Source organism: Bidens hawaiensis, unplaced genomic scaffold (assembly GCF_021521415.1).
Source record: "Bidens hawaiensis isolate Kalapana, Puna unplaced genomic scaffold, B.hawaiensis_p1.1 tig00032199_1, whole genome shotgun sequence".
Taxonomy (NCBI): Eukaryota; Viridiplantae; Streptophyta; class Magnoliopsida; order Asterales; family Asteraceae; genus Bidens; species Bidens hawaiensis.
In genome coordinates, this window is record NW_027505243.1 from 49,781 (window position 1) to 74,509 (window position 24,729).

At 36.8% G+C, this 24,729-nt stretch overlaps 1 protein-coding gene and 1 pseudogene across 1 annotated transcript; one reads left to right on the forward strand and one right to left on the reverse strand.

Annotated features, from left to right (window-relative positions):
* The first annotated feature begins 18,375 nt into the window (after positions 1-18,375).
* Positions 18,376-21,992, forward strand: LOC143611785 (potassium transporter 5-like). Its single transcript, XM_077085928.1, has 4 exons — positions 18,376-18,485; positions 19,738-19,976; positions 20,051-20,101; positions 21,718-21,992. The coding sequence occupies exons 1-4, from the start codon at positions 18,376-18,378 to the stop codon at positions 21,990-21,992; spliced, it is 675 nt and encodes a 224-aa protein (XP_076942043.1).
* A 194-nt stretch (positions 21,993-22,186) lies between these two features.
* Positions 22,187-24,729, reverse strand: part of LOC143611786 (potassium transporter 5-like) — a 49,980-nt pseudogene continuing 47,437 nt past the window's right edge.

Below are 24,729 nucleotides of genomic sequence, written 5' to 3' on the forward strand. Positions count from 1 at the left end.
TGGTAGGTAGCCTCATTTTTGGAGTCCTCTCGTCGAGCAACCCAAAATTCATATATTATGGGTTCCGTAACTCATTTTCTAGCTCAGGATATGTTCGTTTTACTTCATGGTCGCCTTTTGTGAACCCATCTTGTTCTGTTTTAGCATCGGCTTTAGGTTTCTCATCCAAACTCCTCCCGAATCCTTCTAACACTTCCTAAGACTTCAATTTATGCTCCGGTATTCCCGAGATATCATTCCATGCTCGTACAAGTCTCCAATTTAGCATCTTAAACGATCAATGAGCTGAAATACAAAGCACGTATGAAGTACCAAAGTTCTAACAATATACTAAACAAAACTACATAATTAACATACTAATATATATACAAAATACCCGAACATCAGTAGGTGTGTGCTTGTTTGTAAAATAATAAAGGATTGTATGTATGCAATCAGTTTATTATAATGAAAATGTGATGGCTGTGGTTTTTACTTAATGATTATTCACACACAAGTTTTAGGAGGAAATCAATCAATCAATCATGGCTATCCCTACTCAAAAGTGTTGTGTTCTTTTCACCAAACTAAGGCTTTTGTTCTGTTCTGTTCTGTTGTTTTCTTAGTTGTTCCTCAAGCTGCTGCTGATGCTGCTTCTTTCTTTCCAAAGGAGGAGGAGCAAGAAGAATATAGAATTGCTTCCATTAGAATCTAGTCATCAAGTGTTTCACCAAACTAAAGTAAGAAAGAAAGATGCCTTGCCTGTCTTGTCGATGAATTGCTTTGATTGTGTGTTGTTGTAATTGCTTTGCTTGTGTTTTGATCTTAATCAATCAATCAATCCATCCTGCATTTATATATAATATCAAGTTCACCAATTGAATTATTATGTTAATTTGTTTACAATTACTAAATAAATACCAGACAGAATTAGGTTGGTTAATTTGAACAAACCTACATTTCATTTCAATACAATACATTCGTACGATCATCAAACCTTCCAAACAGACACAGCCATAAGAGTTACCAACACAAGATTATACAACTTATTATAACCTTTATTTATTCAAGATTATTATAGAGCTTACAATAATGTTTATTTTAAAATTTACCAACTTCGTATGTGAAAATACAATGTTTTCAATTTTGTTGTAAAAACGGAATTTGATTTACGTGTATAATACAAATAAAACGAAAATAAATAGTTTATTTTATTTTATATAATAGTATAATGTGTGTGTGTGTCTCTGCCAAAAAAAAAAAGTTAGAAACAGATAGATTAAAAAAAAATGGTGTTTTTTTAATAGTGTTTTGTAGAGAAGTGCATGCTTGAACTTGATTTTTGTAAACGTCTTTAAGCTTTAGGTGTTGTTATTTTCCAACATATCTATCTATGTCGAGGTATGTCTAAAAGTTGGATGGTTTTTTTTAATAGTGTTTTGAACTTCTACAAATAACAAGCGTTTTCTCGCTGTGCAGATACATGCTACAAAGGTTATCGAAACAATACGAATACGTGTTTATGACAGAAGCCTCTGCTGCCAAACACCACAGGTAAGTTTATGACCATTTTGCCCCTCAGGTATGTTATGTTTTTAACCCTATTAGAATTTTTAAACAAGTATGCTTTCAACAGTCATAATCGAAAAATAAATATTAAACATGCATGCAGTGCGTGATCGGTATTTTCTTTAAATCTTGATATGGTGTTTATGTCTAATGTTCTAAATCACGTATGAACTGTATTTGTTTTATGAACTCCAAATTAGATGCGTATTTGACTTTTGAGGTCTAACGATTTGGTTTTCAATTTTTAATTATTTCTCGAATGTTCACATACAGAGGAGTAGAGTCCTGGTTTGGGGAGGAGTTGTAGTTTACTCTACAGTTCTGCTAGCGGTGGCGGTTGCAGCTTGCTGTGCGTGAAAGTGAAAGCATAGACCGCCTTTTGGCAGCTGGCACTGAATACGCACTCGACGATACTTCTGAGGTGATTTATTTTAAGATTAACTTACATATTAATGTAAGCAGGATCCAAAGAGTGCCGTGAGCAGGATCCAAAGAGTGCGCCAGTTGTACCAACAAGTTTGCGCATCTTGTCACTAATATCTTACAGAGATGTTGTTGATGCTGCTGCATACATTGAGGAGGAAACAAAAGCTATGGCTGCAGAAATTGATGGGCCTAATGATGATGTTCACAAGGCCGGTAAGCTAAGTGATCGGTTTCCTCAAACTAAAGTAAGTTACTAATTTACCCTCAAATCTAAATTGTGAAACCAAGAACCCTGTTAATATCGTACACATAGGCCACCGACATATATTTAAAAGTTTTGATTAAGCTCATTCAACTATCAAAACAAGTTTAGAGACCGTTTAACTAACATTTTCGTTCGTTTATGTCGATTTCAGAGAAAATGAAATTGTGAAACAGCATAATTGCCCTTTAATATAAAGCTTTTGTCACTTGTAGAATCGAAATACGACAAACATACAAGTGGATTTAAGGGTTTTTTTTTTTTTTTCCGGTTTTGGACGTGACAAGTTTGCTAATTTAAGGGTTTCAAACCCAAGATGCCATTCCTGATATATTGTCACTATGGCTAAGGTGTTTTAATTTTTAACCATTTTTATGCAATGAATACATGATTGGTAGAGTTGGCAAAATGGGTGGGTTTGATGAGTTGGGTCATGTTTTTTGTTCTTTCGATTTTATATATTTATTGTTCTTGTTTTAACCATTTTAGATATTTTGTGTTCTTTTTGTAGTTTTCTAATAGATAATTAATGCAATAATAATATTACTACAAAAGCTTTATTGTTACAATAAGTATCTAATTTTCTAATAAAACGACATAGAAGCAGTGGCGGCCCAATCTTTTGGAGGCCTAAAGCGAAAAAAAACTCGAGGCCTCTTTCAGATTCCGTTGTTACAAACGCTACTCATTTTCGAGTTTGAGACTGACAATAATAAGCTTTTTATAAAACAAATGCAGTATTATATGACTAGTGAAGCGTCCTTCTGCTATGTATTCGTAGCTACCAACTTCATAGAAGTATATCTCTCATTATAGTTGTTGAAGTCGTATAACAAAAAAACCTAAGTCATGTGTTTTACTAACAAATCATCCTAAATCAAGGGTGTTATTTTAAGTGAACACTGATAACCGGTTCTAAATTTGTAAGATAAATTAGAGATGCTATATAGATTTATTAGTGTAACTTGATCGTAAATTAGTCTTACTTACTAAGAGTTAGAGAGAGATGAAATAATAAAATTTATACTACTTGATTTTTTGTCGTGTTCCATATATAAATATCAACAATTTTTTTATCTAAAGGAATTAGATTCATATATATTACAATCCAAATAATAAAATTAAGTGTTATTAATTTATACTACGAAATCCATGTGATGTTTGCAGGGAAAAATACAACTTAAGATGGAAAGGAGAATATGTTTGTTGGGAAAAGTAGCAAAATAGGCGTCATAAGAGAATCGAACAGGTGTTACAGAAAATGATAGGCAATTAGAATAAAATCTATACAACATTTGAGAATCGAACTCGGGTGAGGAAAAATCAAACGGATTGGAAAACATGTGTGTCAACCACTGAGAAGACTCAAAGAACCGGTCTAAAAACCAATTCTTTGCTTATTAATATGCGTTTTTTATATATAATATTAACAAATTTTTAAACGGGACCCTTGTTTCTTTGGAGGCCTAAAGCCCTAGCTTAACTATTGGGCCGCCTTTGCTTAGAAGCCTCTATGCATAAAAAAATACACACTATTTAGTATTTACCCATTTGCAGGGGTTGGTTTGGGGCTAAAACTGAAAAGGCGGTTTTTGATTTGGGCCAAAACCGAAAAGTCGGTTTTTGAGTTTCTGAAAAACCGTTTGCTTTTGGTTTTGGTTTTAGTTATTCATTTTCTTTTGGTTTTATCATTTGTCCTTGGAATTATTGGGTCGGCCCAAAATAATGAATTTTAGCCTAAATCTTGTTGTTAACTAATGATTAATTGATAATTATACATCTGAGCCAACATAACATTTGATACACATATACGTATACATTTTTGTTTGTGCAGGTTTTCTTGTTGGATTATTCAATGTCAAAGCTGGGAACTTAATTGTTGGTAAGAAGCTCGAGTCGTGTGAACTTCATGCAAAGGACCAATGCGCTTGTTTCATCTGGTAGTCCAACATGGCTAGTTCATATCCTGATTTAAGGTTGTGTTACTGGTCGGCTAGATACCTTGATGAGTCTGCTTTGTTTTTGGTATTTGATTATTACAGAAAAAGCTGAATAGATAAAACTAGCCTGTCATTGAAAGCCAGAAATAAAGTGTGGGCTCATTCCTTTTGCGGCATATGGAGAAAAGCTAAGCTAATAATTGGAAATGTATATACTTCTTTTTGGAGATTTAAGTTCTCATTATAAGTTAATAATAATTTTTACTATGATAATATTAGGTCAAGCTGATGTGTGCATGACTCCGATATGTTGCTTGCTTGGCAGTGAAGCGTTGCCGCCCGTTTTTCCGGCCACCTCCAAACCCCTCCATCTTCGTCTATTTGACCCGTGCCCAACGACTTTAGACTTCAATATTATACGTTAACCAACAGATTAATTGTAATATAACGGCCTAGAATCGTCATTAAATCCCATAACAATAGCCGGAAAATCGGCCTAACTAATAAACACAAATTAACTTGTTGCAATTCACCTATAAACAGGACCTTACACAACCTCTTCAACTCGCTCACATCCTTGTATCACTCTTGTCGAATCATGAAATGAATCATACCTGATCCATGACGATGTTTCCACGGATTTTGAGATGAACGAACCACGTCTTGATCATCTTCTTCAGCTGCGCCTGTGACCTGCAATGTTGAGACCTGTAATGGTTTCGGGTGTGTGGAGGTGACTGCTAAGATATCCTGAGGATTTTCTTGTTCACAGACACAAAAAGTGGTGGTGGCTCTTATTGAGCATGACCCCCTTGATAAGGAGGTGGAGACCTCCTTATATAGAGTCTCATGGCCACCATCATTGTACCCTAATGGGCCTAGCCCAGTTAGGGTTACCTCCACAAGACCCCCTCAGCCCAATAACATTGTATTAGTCCATGTAATGAAACATAATAGATTTAGGGTCGTAGAACCGGGTTTTAGTACCATACCCCTACAAGCCCCCCAAGTCCAGTGTTGCTCCTGGGCGCGCAAGCGTCTAGGTGGAGCGCTGGACTTTATAAGGTGTGAGGCGGTTTTTTCCCTTTTCTTTGGCCTTGTCTTTATTGTCTTTTGAGTTTTGAGAGGTTTTCTTCATGATGGTGACATGTTGTAATAAAAGCCTGCGCGCGAGGCGACTTACGAGCTATAATAATAATGAAGCTTGCGCGTGAGGCGACTTACGAGCTATAATAATAACGAAGCTTGCGCGCATGGCGACTTATGAGCAGTAATAATAATGAAGCTGGCGCGAGAAGCGACTTACGAGCTAAAATAATAATGAAGCTGACGCGAGAAGCGACTTACGAGCTATAATAATAATAATGAAGCTAGCGCGAGAGGCGACTTACGGGCTAAAATAATAATGAAGCTGGCGCGAGACGCGACTTACGAGCTATAATAATAATAATGCCTGCGCGCGAGAGGCGTCTTACGAGCTGAGAATGATATAGCCTGCGCGTGAGGCGCCTTACGAGCTATGAGAATAGTAAAACCTGCGCGCGAGGGGCGTCTTACGAGCTGTAGCATAATAAAGCTTGCGCATGAGGCGTCTTACGAGCTAAGAATAATAAAAGCCTGCGCGCGAGAGGCGTCTTATGAGCTTTGAGAATAATAATGCCTGCGCGCGAGAGGCGACTTACGAGCTAAGAATAATAATTGAGCTGGCGCGTGAGGCGACTTACGAGCTGTGAAAGTAATAAAGCTTGCGCGAGAGGCGTCTTATGAGCTATAAGAATAATAATTGAGCTGGCGCGTGAGGCGACTTACGAGCTGTGAAAGTAATAAAGCTTGCGCGCGAGAGGCGTCTTATGAGCTATAAGAATAATAACTGAGCTGGCGCGTGAGGCGGCTTACGAGCTGTGTGAATAATAAAAGCCTGCGCGTGAGGCGACTTACGGGCTGTAAGAATAATAACAGCTTGCGCGCGAGGCGTCTTATGAGCTGTGTGAATAATAAAAGCCTGCGCGTGAGGCGACTTACGGGCTGTAAGAATAATAACAGCTTGCGCGCGAGGCGTCTTATGAGCTGTGTGAATAATAAAAGCCTGCGCGTGAGACGACTTACGAGCTGTAAGAATAATAACAGCTTGCGCGCGAGGCGTCTTATGAGCTGTAATAATAGTGGAGCTTGCGCGTGAGGCGGCTTACGAGCTACTTTATGTCCCGCGCCACGTGCAGATGTTGCATGCGCGTGCGCGTAGACTTTGGTTTTGTGTTATGCGCCACGCGCAGATGTTGCGTGCGCGTGCGTGTAGACTGTGACATGTGTGAGCATGCGATGCGTAAGCATGTGTAATATGCGTGAGCATATGTGATGCGTGAGCATATGGTATGAGGAATCCCAACCCTTAAGTTTGGCTCGTAGCCATATGGGATATTATGAGGATTCCCATCCTTGGCGCGTAGCCATATGGGATATTATGAGGATTCCCAACCTTGAAGTTTGGCGCGTAGCCATATGGGATATTAGGAGGATTCCCAACCTTGAAGTTTGGCGCGTAGCCATATGGGATATTAGGAGGATTCCCAACCTTGGCGCGTAGCCATATGGGATATTAGGAGGATTCCCAACCTTGGCGCGTAGCCATATGGGATATTATGAGGATTCCCAACCTTGAAGTTTGGCGCGTAGCCATATGGGATATTAGGAGGATTCCCAACCTTGAAGTTTGGCGCGTAGCCATATGGGATATTAGGAGGATTCCCAACCTTGGCGCGTAGCCATATGGGATATTAGGAGGATTCCCAACCTTGGAGTTTGGCGCGTAGCCATATGGGATATTAGGAGGATTCCCATCCTTGGCGCGTAGCCATATGGGATATTATGAGGATTCCCAACCTTGAAGTTTGGCGCGTAGCCTGATGCGCGCATGCACGGCGATAGAGTGGTGACTCGTGAGTGCGCGTGCATGGCGGAGGTCTCTTGCGCAAAACCCCGATGGTGGTTTCCGCGGCGGCACATGCACGGCTGCGGAGTGAGAACCCACGGGCGTGTGTACTTGGCGGCGGAAGTCTGGTAATTTCTGGATCTGCAATTTTAGAGTCAGATCTGCAACTTTAGACCTAAAATCCAGGTCTGTAATCTAGACCTAGATCTGTGTATCAGATCTGGACAGATCTGAAGCCCGGAGCAGATTTAAAACCATCACAGATTCGGAGATCTGATCATTCGAATCAGGCCGTTTCTTCTTGCCCAGATCTGGAAGCCTCTTTTTAGATCTTATGGATCTTTTTGAGCTTTAATAGAACAAGCTTTGAAGCCTTTTTCTTTAAACTTCCAGATCTGTGTTTTTCTTGGGAGAGATCTGACAGCCGAGATGAAGATCGAAGGGCAGTTCGTTGCCGTCCCACGGATGGCGCCAATGTCGAATCATGAAATGAATCATACCTGATCCATGACGATGTTTTCACGGATTTTGAGATGAACGAACCACGTCTTGATCATCTTCTTCAGCTGCGCCTGTGACCTGCAATGTTGAGACCTGCAATGGTTTCGGGGGTGTGGAGGTGACTGCTAAGATATCCTGAGGATTTTCTTATTCACAGACACAAAAAATGGTGGTGGCTCTTATTGAGCATGACCCCCTTGATAAGGAGGTGGAGACCTCCTTATATAGAGTCTCATGGCCACCATCATGGTACCCTAATGGGCCTAGCCCAGTTAGGGTTACCTCCACAAGACCCCCTCAGCCCAATAACATTGTATTAGTCCATGTAATGAAACATAATAGATTTAGGGTCGTAGAACCGGGTTTTAGTACCATACCCCTACAACTCTTAATCTCTCTATCTTGGCCGTAATGAAGCTCTTGGTTCCGTTTTCCGAACGATTTCAGCTTATTAAATTATGTATTATAACAATTTTCAAGCAATGATCAAAACTGCTCAACTTATGGCTTCGTACATGGACCAGTTTCTTTCAATTAAAACCCTAGGGTTTCTCAGTGAAGAAGATGATATTCTTGTTGTTATATATAATCGATTCCAAGTTTAAACCGAATTTTATCAGTGGTTAAGCTGTGGTCTGGTTACGCGCTAGACCCGGGCATCCAGTTTTGTTGTTATTAATAACCTAAACAATTAATATATATAATATTAAACCTATGCTTTTAATAAATAATATCTCTACATCAACCGGTTAGCACTATGAGCTTGTAACACTGAGACCTGGGTTTGATCTTCTTTTCTTTTCTTTTCTTTTCTTTTTTGTAATATAAGTTTAAAATCATAATAAAATATTACAAATCATTATAAACTAAATAAAAAAATTTATAATATATTTCATCTTTTTTCACTTTAAAACCAAATGTTGGTTTCGTAAATCGTAATTAAAAATCATGCGAGCTTTAAGTCGTTAAAAATCTTTTCGTTAAAACATTAATTATAAATTCGATTTGTAAACTTTAGTTCAAGTTTTTCGAACGTGCAAGCCTCATATCTTTGCCAATAAAATAATTATTATATCATAATATTAACCAAGTGTTCGTTAAAACATAAACATTAATAAAATAATAAAAAACTAAAAAATTGTTAATAAAATTAATAAAATATTAACTAGCCCTCCAAATAAATTGTACGATAAATGACCCCGTAAAATTATCGATTAAGTGCCATCGTGTTTGATCCCATTTGAAAATGTGCCGGAGAACACATAGAGTGGTCATGTCCCGAGGTCACCTAAGACCACCCCGATACATTGGAAGGCGAGTGCCAGTATAACCCTCCAATTCTCCTTCATATTTAATTTACACATGATATTTTTGTCAATATACAGTTTTATAAAATAAAATAAAAGGTCATTAATCAAGAGACCTTTGTATCATGGTGACCTCCGGCCTCAATGTCTAAGTGATGGCGCGCCATGTCATGAGTAGGTTCCTTCTCCTCCTCAGGTTCAAGTGTTTGATGCTATCGAGATTGAAGATAGTTAGTTTGGCCTTAGGGTATTTATTAAATAAATATAAGCGTGTGATATAATTGATTCAGTTATTGTAATTGTGGACTTGTTATTATATAAATGAATTGAATAACTATTGCTACCGTCCGATCAATAAGTTACGCCACGGCATGTTTCACCGTCTTTGGTCGGGGTGTGACAGTTGGTGGGCGTAAATTGTTCCACAATAATTGTAACATCTCTAAATGTTCAGGCCACATATGTCAAATATAAAAGACAAGGGATTAAAAATGAAGATTCTGAAAATTTGGACCCGTCGCGCTACGCGACAAATCTGAATCAAGCCCTTTGCGATACGCGAAGGAAGGAACCCAAAACCCAAGAATGAGCGGTGCCGCGTTAGGCGAAGAACCTACAAATTCCTATATCGCACTAGGCGAAGTAGTCACGAAGACAGCGTGCCACGTGTCCAACCACGTGTGCACACATGGCAACCATGTTTTAGGAATCGCGTTTTGCACGCTTTCTTGTTTTTATCATGAATTTTCTTAAATATGCAGTGATTACTAGGGGAATATGTGAAATGTCTTAAATCAAATAATGCACACGAAGTAAAACTTTATGAGGTAACATTTGAGAAAAAGTGGGCTTCGGTTATGGACTCTGGCAAGCGGTTTATTTCTTCAGAAACGCGTAAGTTGGTCGAGAAAGAAAATGAATTTATTATCAAAGAAAGTAATTGAGGATTTCAGTGTCGCCAAGTTATTTGATCAAGAAATTCGTGAGTTGGTGAGCTTTATTATATTTAATTTGTTACAAATGTGTTTAGCGCTGTTTTAAAATTTGTTACGCTTTTTAGGGACCTTTGGTGGAATAGGAACCACTAGTTTATTAGCTTCACTTCTGGCATCGGTGCTACCGACAACTTTAGAAGATCTTCTTGCTCTCGGCCTTTGCTCTGCTCTGCTGGTGGGTAACCCATCTTACTTACCGCCTTTTGGGTGGGGCCAGTTGGGTCATGGGTCAAAACGGATAGCTTTTGTACCGGGGGAGTTGGTTTGACCCGAAACAAATTATGTTCTTGTGTTTTTGGCTTTTTTACAAAAATTTCTGTCAGCATGATTATGAAAATGATATTATTTCAATAATATTCTAGATTTTTTATATAATGATTTACAAGATTTCATGCAATAAAAATCTTGTTGACCTGTTATAGATAGATAAATCATAATCCAATTTAACTGTATCCCATATATTAATATTTTGAATGTTTTTTTCCAAAAGTGATATTATTTCAAGTTTTCAACAAAACTATTAATAAATTTTTTTTTAATAAAATGCTGTAAAAGGTTTAATTCATTATAAATAAAGCTACTTTTTTGTTTTTTATAAAATTTATTTACCCTTTTGACATGTTGAAAAGAAAACAAAACCATCCTGAACTGCTACATATACTATCTTCCATATTTAAATTCTTATTATTGTTTTAAATTCTTGAAAATGATATTATTGTTTTATAACAAACTGTGTTTAGGTATTCAATCAAATCTTTTTCTATGTGACAGATACATAGCGATTGCAAATTTCCCGGACCGAAGACAAAAGGTGGTTGATAAAGTAAAACGCATGGCTGACAATTTAGCGCGTAAGCTTGAAGAAGCAATGCAAAAAGATCTATTATAGACGACCGATAGTCTTGAAAATTATGTTAAGTTTGTGGGTAAGCCTTATCAAGAAGTGGCTCAAAGCAAATTAGATGAACTTGTGATGATTCAAAATGAACTTACAAAAATGGAGGAAAGAATAAAAAGATTACAGATTGATGTTCAAAATCTTCATTTGTCATCTTAATAGGTTGAAATTATAGTACCTTTATAAAGAGCATTTATATGTTCTTGAATGATGAGGTTTGTGTTGAAAATGTGTGTTGTATGATCAAATTATTGTGTAATTTGAACTTTGGTGTAGGTAATAATTTTTATTGATTTTTTATAAGTGAAATTGAAAGTATGCTGGTTATAAATAGATTATAAGATGTTAAGCAGTCTGTTTCCAACAATTATTGTCTATACCCCTAAAGGATTACTTGCAAGATCAGTCCGGTAACATTGTCATATGGTTCTATAAACATTTTCATATCTCGATCAAAAATGTTTATTCCAGATAGCCTCCCATCGCTCTTCCATCATGGACACTACAATTTCATCTTGATTAACGAGGACTCGATCACACGTAAAGGATTCATAAATCTCCTTTAACCATCATACCAAAAAATGTACAATTTTAATAGAATGATTAATTTACTTAAAAAGGTCAAAAAAAAGTCCTAAAAAGCTTAGTGACACAAACACCAAGCTTTGATATTTATCTACAATTATAATAGCATCCATCAATAAAATGGCTTCAATAAAGAGAACGTGTGCTAGTGTGCTATGAATTCCAATTGACCATAACAAATACCACAAGAGAAATATTTATTTTGGTAATGTGACCCCACTGGTTGACCCAGATAAGGTCAACAAGGTGAAAGAGTCAACTTTAAGCAGAAAAGTCAAAGTTGACCAAAATCTTAAATTGACACAAAAAACAGTCAAGAGTTACCAGAAAAAAGTCAAACCACATATTTCTCATCCCAAATTGCCATGTTAACCAGTTTTCTAACATCTTTGAAATGGATCTATGCAAGGTTGATCGCCATTATATGAGTCTCAATCCTGATAGCTTTGTTCTTGGTCCAATGATTTGGGACCGGTAAAGTTGGCTACGCTTTTGCCCTCATTATATCTCTTTGGCTATCAATGATCGTTAGCATTGGGGCATACAACTTCATCAAGTACGACCCATCAGTCGCCAAAGCAATCAACCCCATATACATAATTGAGTATTTCAAACCCAATGGGAAAAATGTTTGGGTTTCACTTGGAGGTGTGGTTCTTGCAATCAAAATAGTTATGATTTTCTTACAGTTTTAGAGTTTCAGATTATATAATATAATTTTTTGGATTGTATTAGGAATCGAAGCCATGTTTGCTGATCTTAACACTTTACTATCCGGTCCATACAGATCAGTATCGGGTGTGTCGTTTATCCGTCCATAGTCACAACGTACATTGGTTAGGCATCTTGGCTTAGAACGCATGGAAATGATGTGGCAGATACATTCTACAAATCGCTCCCAAGTGCTATATTGGCACGTCTTTGACTCTTTGTGATGCCAGCAATCATAGTCAGTCAGGCTATGATTTCGGGGACGTTCTCAATCATAAACCAATGTTGCATTGGGATGCTTTTCGCAAGTCAAGGTGGTGCATACTTTCGACAAGCATGAAGGACAAGTTTATATCCCCATAACAAACTATCATCTAATGATCAGTTGTTATGGTAACTCTATCTTCAGAAGTGACGATCTTTTCAGCATTTTTGAATGTAGCCATTACCACAATACAGCCGATCATTAGAAGATAGTTCATTATGGGGATATAAACTTGTCCTTCATGCTTGTCGAAAGTATGCACCACATTGACTTGCGAAAAGCATTACAATGCAACATATTGATTTTGATTTGAGAACGTCCTGGAAATCATTGCCTAACTAGCTATGATCGCCTCCTTCACTGCCATCACAAACACACCTTGACTAACGGTATACGACTACGCTTAGTAACTTTATCTTTATGGTCCATAATCTCAACATGTTTCAACGAAATGCATGGTTTCCTCAATACGAACTTCATCGAGAGGTATTTGGAAATTACCCTCGGCAAGACACTTATTCAAATTCGAAACATGAAATACCGGATGAATATTTGAGAGTTCAGATGGAAGATCAAGTCTATAAGCAACAGGACCTATACGCTCAATGATTTCAAAAGGACCAACGAAACGAGGAGATGACTTCCCTTTCTTTCTAAATCTCACAACACCTTTTCATTGAGATACTTTGAGTTGAACACGATCACCAACATTAAACTCAAGGGTTTCCTACGCTTATCCGCATAACTCTTTTGACGACTACGTTCAGCGAGTAAATTTTGGCGGATTTGAGCAATACGATCAGTCATTTCTTGAACTAACTCCGGACCAGTAACTTGAGATTCACCAGCTTCATTCCAACAAATAGGAGAACGACATTTGCGGCCATAAAGAGCTTCGAAAGGTGCCATACCAATGCTAGAGTGAAAGCTATTGTTATACGAAAACTCAATAAGCAGTAGATGAATATCCCAATTGTCCCCAAAATCGAGGACACAAGAGCGAAGCATATCTTTTAGAGTTTGAATCGTGCGCTCAGATTGACCATCAGATTGCGGATGATAAGCAGTGATAAGATCCAAACGAGTTCCCAAAGCGGATTGGAGAGACTTCCAAAACGAGAAGTGAAACGACCATCTCTATCGGAGATAATGGTTAATGGAGTTCCATGATGACAAACAATCATTTCAACGTAGATATGCGCCAATCGATCAACCGAATACGTTTCCTTGATTGGAATGAAATGAGCAGACTTTGTCAGACGATCGATGATTACCCAAATACTATCATGTTGCTTTCGGGTAGAAGGAAGCTTAGTAATAAAGTCCATATCAATATCTTCCCACTTCCATACGGGAACGGGAGGTTGCTCGAGCAAACCATAAGGTCGATGATGCTCGTCTTTGACTTTAGAGCAAGTGAGACATTTCGCAACATAGAGAGCGATGTCTTTCTTCATATCAGGCCACCAAAAGATGGAACGAAGATCAGCGTACATTTTATTAGCACCGAGATGTACGGAATATCGTGACTTATCAGCCTCGTCCATTATTAATGCGTGAAGGTCATCACGATAGGGAATCCATAAACGATTGAGGAAAAAAAAAGTAAACTATTGGGCTTGATTTCCAATTGAGATTCTGCACCACACGACATCTCGTCATACATATTGCCTTCGGTGACGGATTCGTGTTGCGCGTTAAGAACACGCTCTTCGAGATCATTTTGAATGAGAACACACGTAAGCAACACGGATTTGACTTGTTTCTTACGGCGAAGAGCGTCGGCCATGACATTCGCTTTACCGGGATGGTAGCGAATCTCGCAATCATAGTCGCTAAGCAACTCCCACCAACGACGTTGTCTCATGTTGAGTTCCTTTTGATCGAAAATGTGTTGGAGACTCTTATGATCGGTAAATACTACGCATTTAGTACCATATAGATTATATTTTCTAAATCTTCAATGCGAATACGAAGGCACCAAGCTCGAGATCATGCGTCATATAATTCTTTTCGTGTACCTTGAGTTGTCTCGAAGCATACGCGACAACCTTGCTTCGTTACATAAGAACAAAACCTAGGCCTTGGTTAGAAGCATCACAGAATACGATGAAATCTTCACTACCTTTGGGAAGAGCAAGAATAGGAGCATTGCAAAGCATGTCCTTTAAAGTTTGAAACGCTTCCTCTTGCTTTGACCCCCACTCGTAAGGTTTACCCTTATGTGTAAAAGCAGTGAGGGGCAATGCAATCTTCGAGAAGTTACGAATGAAACGACGGTAATATCCCGCCAAACCAAGAAAAGAACGAACTTCGGTGGGAGACGTCGGTGTCTTCCAATTCCTGACGGCTTCAATCTTTGCGGGATCGACATGGATACCTTTGTCGTTAACAATGTGGCCCAAAAATTGAACTTCCTTAAGCCAAAACTCACACTTCGAAAACTTGGCATAAAATTGTTCCTTCCGTAGGAGGTCAAGGATAGCATGTAGATGCTCTTTGTGATCGTTTTCGAATTTTGAGTAGATCAAAATGTCATCGATGAAAAAAATTACGAATTTGTCCAAGTAGGGTTTACACACACGGTTCATGAGATCCACGAACACCGCGGGTGCGTTGGTTAGCCCAAAAGGCATAACACAAAATTCGAAATGCCCATATCGAGTACGGAAAGCAGTCTTGGGTATGTCATCTTCATTAATGCGAAGTTGATGATAATCCGAACAGAGATCGATCTTCGAGAAGCAAGCGGCACCTTAAAGTTGATCGAAAAGATCATTGATACGAGGGAGCGGGTAACGGTTCTTGACAGTAAGCTTGTTGAGTTCACGGTAGTCGATGCACATGCGAAACGATCCATCCTTCTTCTTCACAAATAAAACAGGTGCGCCCCAAAGAGAAAAACTCGGGCGAATGAAACCCTTATCGGAGAGTTATTGCAATTGGCTCGAAAGCTCTTGCATTTCGGAAGGTGCAAGACGATAAGGTGCTTTAGCAACGGGATTAGCTCCAGGTACGAGATTAATGCGAAACTCGACTTGACGAATAGGAGGAAGTCCAACAACATCATCGGGAAAGACGTCGGGAAAATCACGCACAATGGGAATATCTTGAATATTCTTCTTCTCCTTATCTTTTTCTACCATGAGCGCCAAAAAGGCAACATACTTCTTACGCAAGTAACGTTGAGCTTGAAAGTACGACATGAGATTAAGCTTAGAGGCATGCGTATTACCGAATACTTTAAGGATACGACCATCTTGAAGAGGTATACGAAGGAACTTATCAAAACAAACGACCTCGACGTGATTCAAAGTTAACCAATCCATCCCAACTATGACATCAAAACTACCCATTTGCATCGGAATATGATCTATAAGGAACTTGACCTTATTAAGAATCATGACACAATCCCGAATAACCGAATCGATAGTAATCGAATTCCCATTAGCTACTTCTATAGTAAAAGGCTTAGACAACCTATCCCAAGGCTTATCAATAATGTATGCAAAGTCTAATGAAATAAAGCTCTTATCGGCACCAGTATCGAATAACACGGAAGCAGAATGGTTATTAATAGAGAACGTATCATTCACCACATCAATTGAGCTTTGGGCTTGATTCACATTCATCATGAAGGCACGACCATTCGGACCTTGAGGAGTTGGTGCAGCTTGATTGGTTGGAGGGGCTTGAGCAGTAGCAGTTGGCGGAGCCATAAGTTGCGGGACTTGAGGAGCATAGGTGTGAGGTGCAAAAGCTTTGAGGGATCGGGGGTTGGTAAGTTTGGACTTGGTAGGCTTGGCTAGTGTAGTATGGTGCGGGAACAACTTGGGCTTGATGAGCATAATACGGTGGAGGCATCACATGGGCTTGATTGGCACGGGCTAGCAATGGGCACATATTGCGGAGATGACTAGGATCTCCACAATGGTAGCAAGCACGGGTATTTGGAACACCGGCTTGATCTTGGGGGTTATTAGCAGCTCGAGGAGCAAATGGTGCGGGTTGTTGTGGAGCGACTCGTGCATTTGGAGGTGCACGACAAGTATTAGCAAGATGCTCATAACGGTTACACGAGGTGCAAAGACAGCAAGTGGTTGATGCGGGATGATGACGGTTACAGATCGAACATAGAGGGTGCGGTCCATTGTACGGCTTCTTGTTGGGTGCATTTTGGTTTGGGGCTTGGTTTTTGGGTTGGTTTACGGCATTATTTTGGTGATGAGTCTTGCGTTTTTGGTTATTGTTGTTCTTTTGGTAGCGGTTAGAGTTGTTTTGGGCAGGTAGAGTTATCACCACCAATTTGCTTCAGCTCCCAAAACTCCGTCTCGAGTCGTTGCAGTTCATGCTCAGGACAAAACTCTCTCTTCATCGCTTCCTTAAACTCCTCCCAAGGCATGGCTAATGCTTCATCAACACCTTGGAGGTCCTTGAACGTGGTCCACCAAGTAAGGGCATGTTCCTCGAAAACGTTGGTGGCAAAACGAGTTCGTTTGTCATCCGGACACTCGCTATGGATAAAGATGTTTTCCGTCCTCTCAAACCAGCGGAGGAGTTTAGTAGCATTCTCCTCGCCAGGGTAAAGAGGAGGTTTGGTACTCGTGAAATTCTTGTAGTGGTAGTTGTTTGGTGCATTCGAAGTAGTAGATCTATTCGAGTTGATGTTTTGTAGTTGAGCCACCACCTTGGGCAAAGCAGCGGTGAATTCCTTCGTGATGCGAGCAGCCAAACGGCGATCATGAGCAGCCGATGGACGGCGGTTGCTACGACGACGAAGTTGAGAAGACATTCTGCGGGGAACAAACGTGAAATATTATAAGGACTGGGTAAGTTGTGTAAATGAGTCAATGAAAGACAAAATATGACTAATGTGTGTTAGTGATTTGCCATGACTTGAGGACAAGTCGCGATTTAAAATAATGTGAATAATGTTTAAGTGTTTAATATGTTTCTTCCAATTTAGATGAAAAATAACCAAAAATAGACAACAAATCAAATTTAGTGAGTTGGTCTCCCATGAGTTTTCCATGGCAAGTTGAATGGCCCAACTAAATTGTAAAACCAAGCTTCGTGTAGTGGGTCTCCCATGAGCGTTCCATGGTAGTTTAAATGACCCCAATTACATAACGGGACTTATATATTGAGAATTGGGCTTCCCATGAGCGTTCCATGGCATTTTATTGGCCCAATTAAATAACGATTAACAAACAATTTGAGTTGGTCGGCCCATGAGCGTTACATGGCATTTTAACTGACCCAACTAATTAACGAATTAACAATTCAATGGAGTGGGTCAGCCTATGAGCGTTACATGGCATTTTAACTGCCGGGGCGTGAGCATGATTGCTCATAGCTCTAGGTAACTATCATGCAATAATTGTGACAATATCTAATAATTAAATTCATTAAATTCCAATCACAATATCCATAAATAACCAAATAATCCAAACAAATAAATCATAACAAGAATAGAAATAATCCAAATACATAAATTAAATTGTTCTTGATAAATATTCCTAAAGTCTCGACTAATCATCCAAAACTCCAGTCTTCAGTTTAAACGATAACCTGCATATACGTAGAAAATACAATAGTTTTTGTCAACAAATATGTTGAGTGAGCAAGTCAATTAATTTTTTCAATAATATATAACATGAAAAGTAGCAAAACGTAAATAAAGCGGTAAATAAACCAAACTAATGAGCAATTAAAGTGTCAAGCGAACCATTGCCAAGCGAATCAGGCGCCGGTTAAAACTAGACGGTCGTATGATCATAATATAATGAGAATATGGTGGACCTCTCCGAATGCGCAAATTAAACAAGTAATCAAATAGCATTTATATCTAGCAATTCACACACTATATAACTTTTGCTAATGATTGAGATATGTATAATATAAAATACTATAAGTACGTATACGCCCCCAAAACGTTTGAATGTGAAAACGGGGAAATGACAAAACTCACCTTAAAACAAGCGAGTTAATAATAAATACGAAAAAGAATGACGAGTCTTCCGATTAACGCGCCGAACGATGAAAACCAACAGAACCTAAAACCTAATGATATAAGTAAAAGCGAATCTAATGCCGTTGGAATCAATCAAACGGATAAGTATAACTCAAGTTATGTCAATTTTAACGTTTAAACGAGTCGAGTCTGACCAGAATCCGAACTTCGAGTCGGGAGTCGGGTTTTGGTCAGAACCCTTAAAATTTAATTACAAGAAGAAAAGTCGAATCCAACCAGAAGTATGAGAAAACGAGAAGTCAAACAGATTGACTATTTTGCCCTATTTTCAGAAATTGATTGAAGGTTATTGACTAGGGAATGTTTATGAATGAAAACTCAGTTTACAACTTACCCGGAATGTGAACGAACAACAAGTTATAACGAGTCAAAGGTCCTTAGTGTTGCAAAGTCAACCGTTTAATGAACGGTTCTTCAACAAAAACACCAAAAACCGAGCAAATCTGAGACGGGCATCAGGTATGACGGCTGAGAGGTGATGCCTAGGGTTGTTGAAAGTTTTGTGGCATGGGTTTATGGTTAGTTTATATAAGAAAAGCCTAAACGAACTAATTAAAGGCTTTTTTGGCCCGTTAAGCAAGTAGATATGAATTTTATGATGAAATCTCTGAATATAATCATAAAGATTTGTCCTTGGGCAGTAAATAACGATCTAGGACTTGTATCTTGACTATAATACATTTACTTGGCCCTTAATTCTCTCTAATATGCCGAAGATACGCGATTTTATGCCTTAAACGAGTTTAGGAAACAATATAATACGAGCTGACTGTGCAGACCATCCACCGCGCCGCGCGGCGGCCTTGGGGCATGCCGTCGCGCAGCGCTCCGGCCTCCGGCGGGGGTGTTTTACTTTTGTGCAAAAATGGTCCCTCAAGTTTGATAAGTTGATCGATTTAGGAACTTGTTTATTATAACTAATGAATAACTAATATATAAAACTTTGAGGGCTAAAAGTGAATAAAAGAAAACTAATAACTCATAAATGCAAAGTATTATTAAGGATTAGGATCCGAAATAAGTCCGTACAATGATAAAATGAAATAAACGAATATGATAAAAACCCGAAATATTACATTAAAGGAAACACTGTAGCAGTGTTTCTTCTTTAATATTTAGTATAATGTGAAGAAATATGAAATTGTAGATTGACTTGTTACACTCAATTTTTCCCCAATACTAAATTGCATAAAATCAGCTAATTTGTTGCAGTGTCTTGTTTTTGAAACAATCGTATTTTCTTGTTTTTAGACTAATCTATATATGAATCATAAGTCTTTTTGTAACACATGGTGGCCAAAATAGTCCTAATGAATTTCTTTTGAATATATAACAGGGGTACTTTTGCGTTGTATTCGAAATTGTGCGGATATGCAGAGGTAGGTTTAATCCCGAGTGAGCAACCAGAAGTCTCAAATTATCAACTTGAGTTGCCAAATAATCGTAACAAAATATCATCAAAGATCAAGAAGAGTCTCGAGCAAAGCAACTTTGCTAAGTTTGCACTTCTTTTTGTTGCTATGCTCGGGACTTCTATGGTCGTTGGTGATGGCATCCTCACTCCTTCCATCTCCGGTGATTACTTTTACTCTTTCTTATTGTTCTCATGCACTTTCAATAATTTCTAATGTATCTAATTCTCTTTATAGTATTGTCAGCGGTATCGGGACTTAAGGAAGCAACTGATTCCATGACAGAAGGTAACTCGCTATTGTTATACGTCAGTTTCCTTACAATTGTCATAGAAAACAAAAAGACTAATATTTATACTTTTTTTAGTGCATGTTTTTAATTTCCATACCTTTCAAGAAATGAAGCATAGGAAACATGCAGTTAAATAACGAATCGCAAATAATCTTTCAATCTTTGGTGAAAATGGGTGGATATATATATGTCAAGTCATAAGTTTTAAAATGATCATTAAATTTATAATCATTAATTATGGTTACTATGGGGCTAGCTAACTCACCCAGTCTTTTGTTCTTGCATATTAGTGATGAACCTGAGTTTTAACACAGGTAAAGGATGTAGTGATGTAAACATATATAGGAGTATTCTAACTTACCTATTGGGATATTTAAAAAATTATTATCTAACTTTACTAATAAAAGAAAATAATGAGGATGATGTGGCAATCTCACATTCATTTTTGGTCTAATCTCTCTTCTTATTCATTCTACCTATCCATGGGTTATGGGCAAGACTATTTTGTTAGATGGGTTATAATTTCCTTTTTAATCCTTCATCTAATTCATCCTATCTATTTATGGGTCAAAATAATTTTGGCAAAAGGGTCATAATTTCCTTTATAATTCTCTAATTCCTCATCTTATTTATCCTACATATCCATGGGCCATGAGTCAAAATAATTTTGACAAATGGGTTATAATTTCCATTCTAATTTTCTAATATCTCATCTCATTCATTATAGTTATCCATAGGTAATGAGTCAAAACAATATTAACAAATGTTATATATTGTTGTAAACTTGTAATAGTTCATCTCATTCTAATTTATAAATTTAAGATTATGAACTTCTTATTATTTGTAGTATATATTTTATTTTCTTCTTACCTTTAATTTTGTTTATTTCTTTCAAAAAAACGTACATTATTTAACAAATCCCGTGTAATACACGGGGTCGAAAGCTAGTTTATGATATATATTTATGCCTATTAATTATCTATATATAAGTTTTCTTTTTACGAAGATCTTATAGATTTCTTGGGTTTTATAAAAGTTTCTTAATCATACGTTGCGCCAATTTTAAGGTTGAACTTAGATAGTTTACAATCAAATCAGCTTCGATCGAGAATTTTTGAGTGAGCTTCGAGCTATTTGAAAAGTCCCTAACTCAACATGGTCTTTGATTGAAGTCTTGTTTCCATTTATAAATATAAAACTCTACAAGTTCCATTAATATTTCAAGATTAAAACAAACAAAATATGCTATCAAATGCGTAGCATAATTAAACTTGGAATAAATATAGCTCAACAGTCAACACAATGCATAATTATATATACACCAAGATTCAACAAACTACAAAGAAAGACAACCAAATCAGTAAATTATGATAAAAGAAACTAGAACATAAAACATTGAAACTCGGGTTTAATTTAAAGTGTAAAAACAAGCCGAGCTGAGATAGGGTTAAGCTTGAACTCGAATTGTTTACAAACCCAGCCGGCTTGTTTACAGTCGATTTCAAACGAGGTTTGAGGTATTTAAATAGAATTATTCAAACCCAACTTGTTGTATGTCCTCATAAAGAAAGAAAGCACAATGTTCTCACATCTTGGATATTGATCTATGCAGGGAGGATCGCCATTTTAGCTGTAATAATCTTGATAAATTTATTCATGGTCCAAAGATTCGTAACTGACAAAGTTGGCTACGCTTTTGCTCCCATCCTTTGTGTCTGGTTCTTGCTCATTACTGGTATTGGTGTATACAATTTCATCAAGTTCGACCCTTTAGTTGTCAAAGCCATAAATCCTAAATACATTGTCGATTATTTCAAACGAAATGGAAAAGATGCATGGATTTCGCTTGGTGGAGTAATTCTTTCCATTACAGGTACAACTTGGTAATAATGATTTTTGTTTTGTTACGACTTTAAACTTTTTGTAATAGGAACCGAGGCTATGTTTGCGGATCTTGGCCACTTTACTGTCAAATCGATACAAATAAGCGTGGGTTGTGTGGTTTATCCGGCTGTAATCACAGCCTATGGCGGCCAGGCTGCGTGGCTAAGAAACAATAGCGATCAAGTTGCAGACACGTTTTATAAGTCACTTCCAAGTTTGAAATAATCGACAATGTATTTAGGATTTATGGCTTTGACAACTAAAGGGTCGAACTTGATGAAATTGTATACACCAATACCAGTAATGAGCAAGAACCAGACACAAAGGATGGGAGCAAAAGCGTAGCCAACTTTGTCAGTTACGAATCTTTGGACCATGAATAAATTTATCAAGATTATTACAGCTAAAATGGCGATCCTCCCTGCATAGATCAATATCCAAGATGTGAGAACATTGTGCTTTCTTTCTTTATGAGGACATACAACAAGTTGGGTTTGAATAATTCTATTTAAATACCTCAAACCTCGTTTGAAATCGACTGTAAACAAGCCGGCTGGGTTTGTAAACAATTCGAGTTCAAGCTTAACCCTATCTCAGCTCGACTTGTTTTTAATCTTTAAATTAAACCCGAGTTTCAATCAAAGACCATGTTGAGTTAGGGACTTTTCAAATAGCTCGAAGCTCACTCAAAAATTCTCGATCGAAGCTGATTCGATTGTAAACTATCTAAGTTCAACCTTAAAATTGGTGCAACGTATGATTAAGAAACTTCTATAAAACCCAAGAAATCTATAAGATCTTCTTAAAAAGAAAACTTATATATAGATAATTAATAGGCATAAATATCTACTATTATAATATATGAAAATGTGGTTCACTCACAATCCCCTTAGCTGGCCTAATAATTTGCCAAGTGGCACTCTCATCTAATTTCTAATATTTTTTAATTTTAAAATTTTAGATTTTAGCTTCAAAATTAAAATTAAATAAAGATTGAAAACATTCCTATCTTGCCTTATCAGTTATCCCCTAATTATGCACCGACTTGAATTTCAAATCTTCCATTTACATCAGACAATTACCTATTCTTGAATAGTTTTAAAAATCCGTATTCGTTGTATATCCCATAATATATTTTTATTGTAGATTTAATTCTTGGACGTGACACACGGGAAAAAAAACATACTTTTGGAATCCCTAATATAATCAAAATTTGAATATATATTCTATGTGTTTAGTAGTTTTATAATATACCATTAAATAATCAGATACTAGAAAATCAATAAGTATATAAGAATTGCCTATTTACATATATTAAATTACTAATCCTTATTAAAATGTTCCAAAGTGTAAGAATTATGTATTATTATAATTTTAATATAAAGTAAAAGTATTTTTATTATATTAATAAATAATTAAGAATATATTATGTAAAGGCATCTCCAATATATGCATGAAATTGGTTTCTGGATTTAATTTTGTAAGTCAAAACAATTAGTTTAGAATATATTATGTAAACCACATTTTAATAAGTATGTCAATTAAGTAAAAATTAAGAATTAAGAATCAAATATATATTATTTTGCGTCTCTTATACACAACTAAATCTAATCCACAATTTTTAAATATTTATATATAAAATTAGTAGTCACTTATAATTAGTGAATTCCTAAACTTACCAAGCATCCACAATTATATTGTTTTGACTTCTTTCTTCCATGGAAACAAATTTTTATTATCAATTAATAATTAATGATTTCCCTTAATTTACGTACTACTAATTATGTAGACAACTAATATAAAGTAGCTATTAGTTACCATAAAATTTGTTCATACTCAAAATAACTTTTTGAATTTCAATATCGCCAACAACTTCACTAATCTTTCCATCTTTTTATTATAATTATATTTATTAACTTTCCTTACAAAATCGATATACATCTTCTGTTTCATTGTTATAAATACTAATAATCATCAGTGGTATTACTTCATTCATTCACTCTAAGTGTTAGTTTTCAACAGGCAAAGAGCAAAGGTATTGTTATTATCTTTTTCTCATTTTGTTCTAATTTCTGTTTTAACATTATATTTATTCTACTAAGATAAATTTACTTTTTTCCAGATTTGTGTTGGATGCAACTAAGGCAACTATGTTAAGGACCTTAGTGTCTTAGAAGATGATTACACCATAAGAGTTCGGATTGCACGGCTTTGGAACAAGCCTAATTTGTATAAACCCAACGAGGTTTATGCCATTGAACTGATTGTTGTTGACGAGGAGCGGAGGAGGTATGAATGCAAAAATGATATATATCATTTTTTATGGTGAAATTTAGTAATATGGAATTTTAAATGTTGTATTTTATATTTGTTTTAATTTTCTTATTGTAGGGTACTTTAATGCAAGCAATATGTCCCAAGAAATGATTGCCAAAGTTTAGGTCTTTTTTAAGAGAGGAGTCTTTAATCATAAGAAAACCAACACTTTGTGACAACCGTGCAAAGTTGAAAAATGTGTAGACTTGAATATTCATTGACTTTTTTACAATATAATTTATCCAACCCGTGTATCACACGGATACATAACCTAGTATATCATAAATAATAATAATAATAATTTTTTAAATAGCCCAATAGGTAAGTTAGAATACTCCTATATATGTTTACATCACTACATCCTTTACCTGTGTTAAAACTCAGGTTCATCACTAATATGCAAGAACAAAATACTGGGTGAGTT

What these genes read in the sequence shown, in the direction of transcription:
- LOC143611785 (XM_077085928.1), top strand. Translation starts at nt 18,376, where the DNA reads ATGACGAGTCTTCCGATTAACGCGCCGAACGATGAAAACCAACAGAAC. An exon ending in GGAATCAATCAAACGGATAA is followed by an intron (nt 18,486 to 19,737) that starts GTATAACTCAAG and finishes AATATATAACAG; the next exon opens with GGGTACTTTTGCGTTGTATT. An exon ending in AACTGATTCCATGACAGAAG is followed by an intron (nt 20,102 to 21,717) that starts GTAACTCGCTAT and finishes TGATCTATGCAG; the next exon opens with GGAGGATCGCCATTTTAGCT.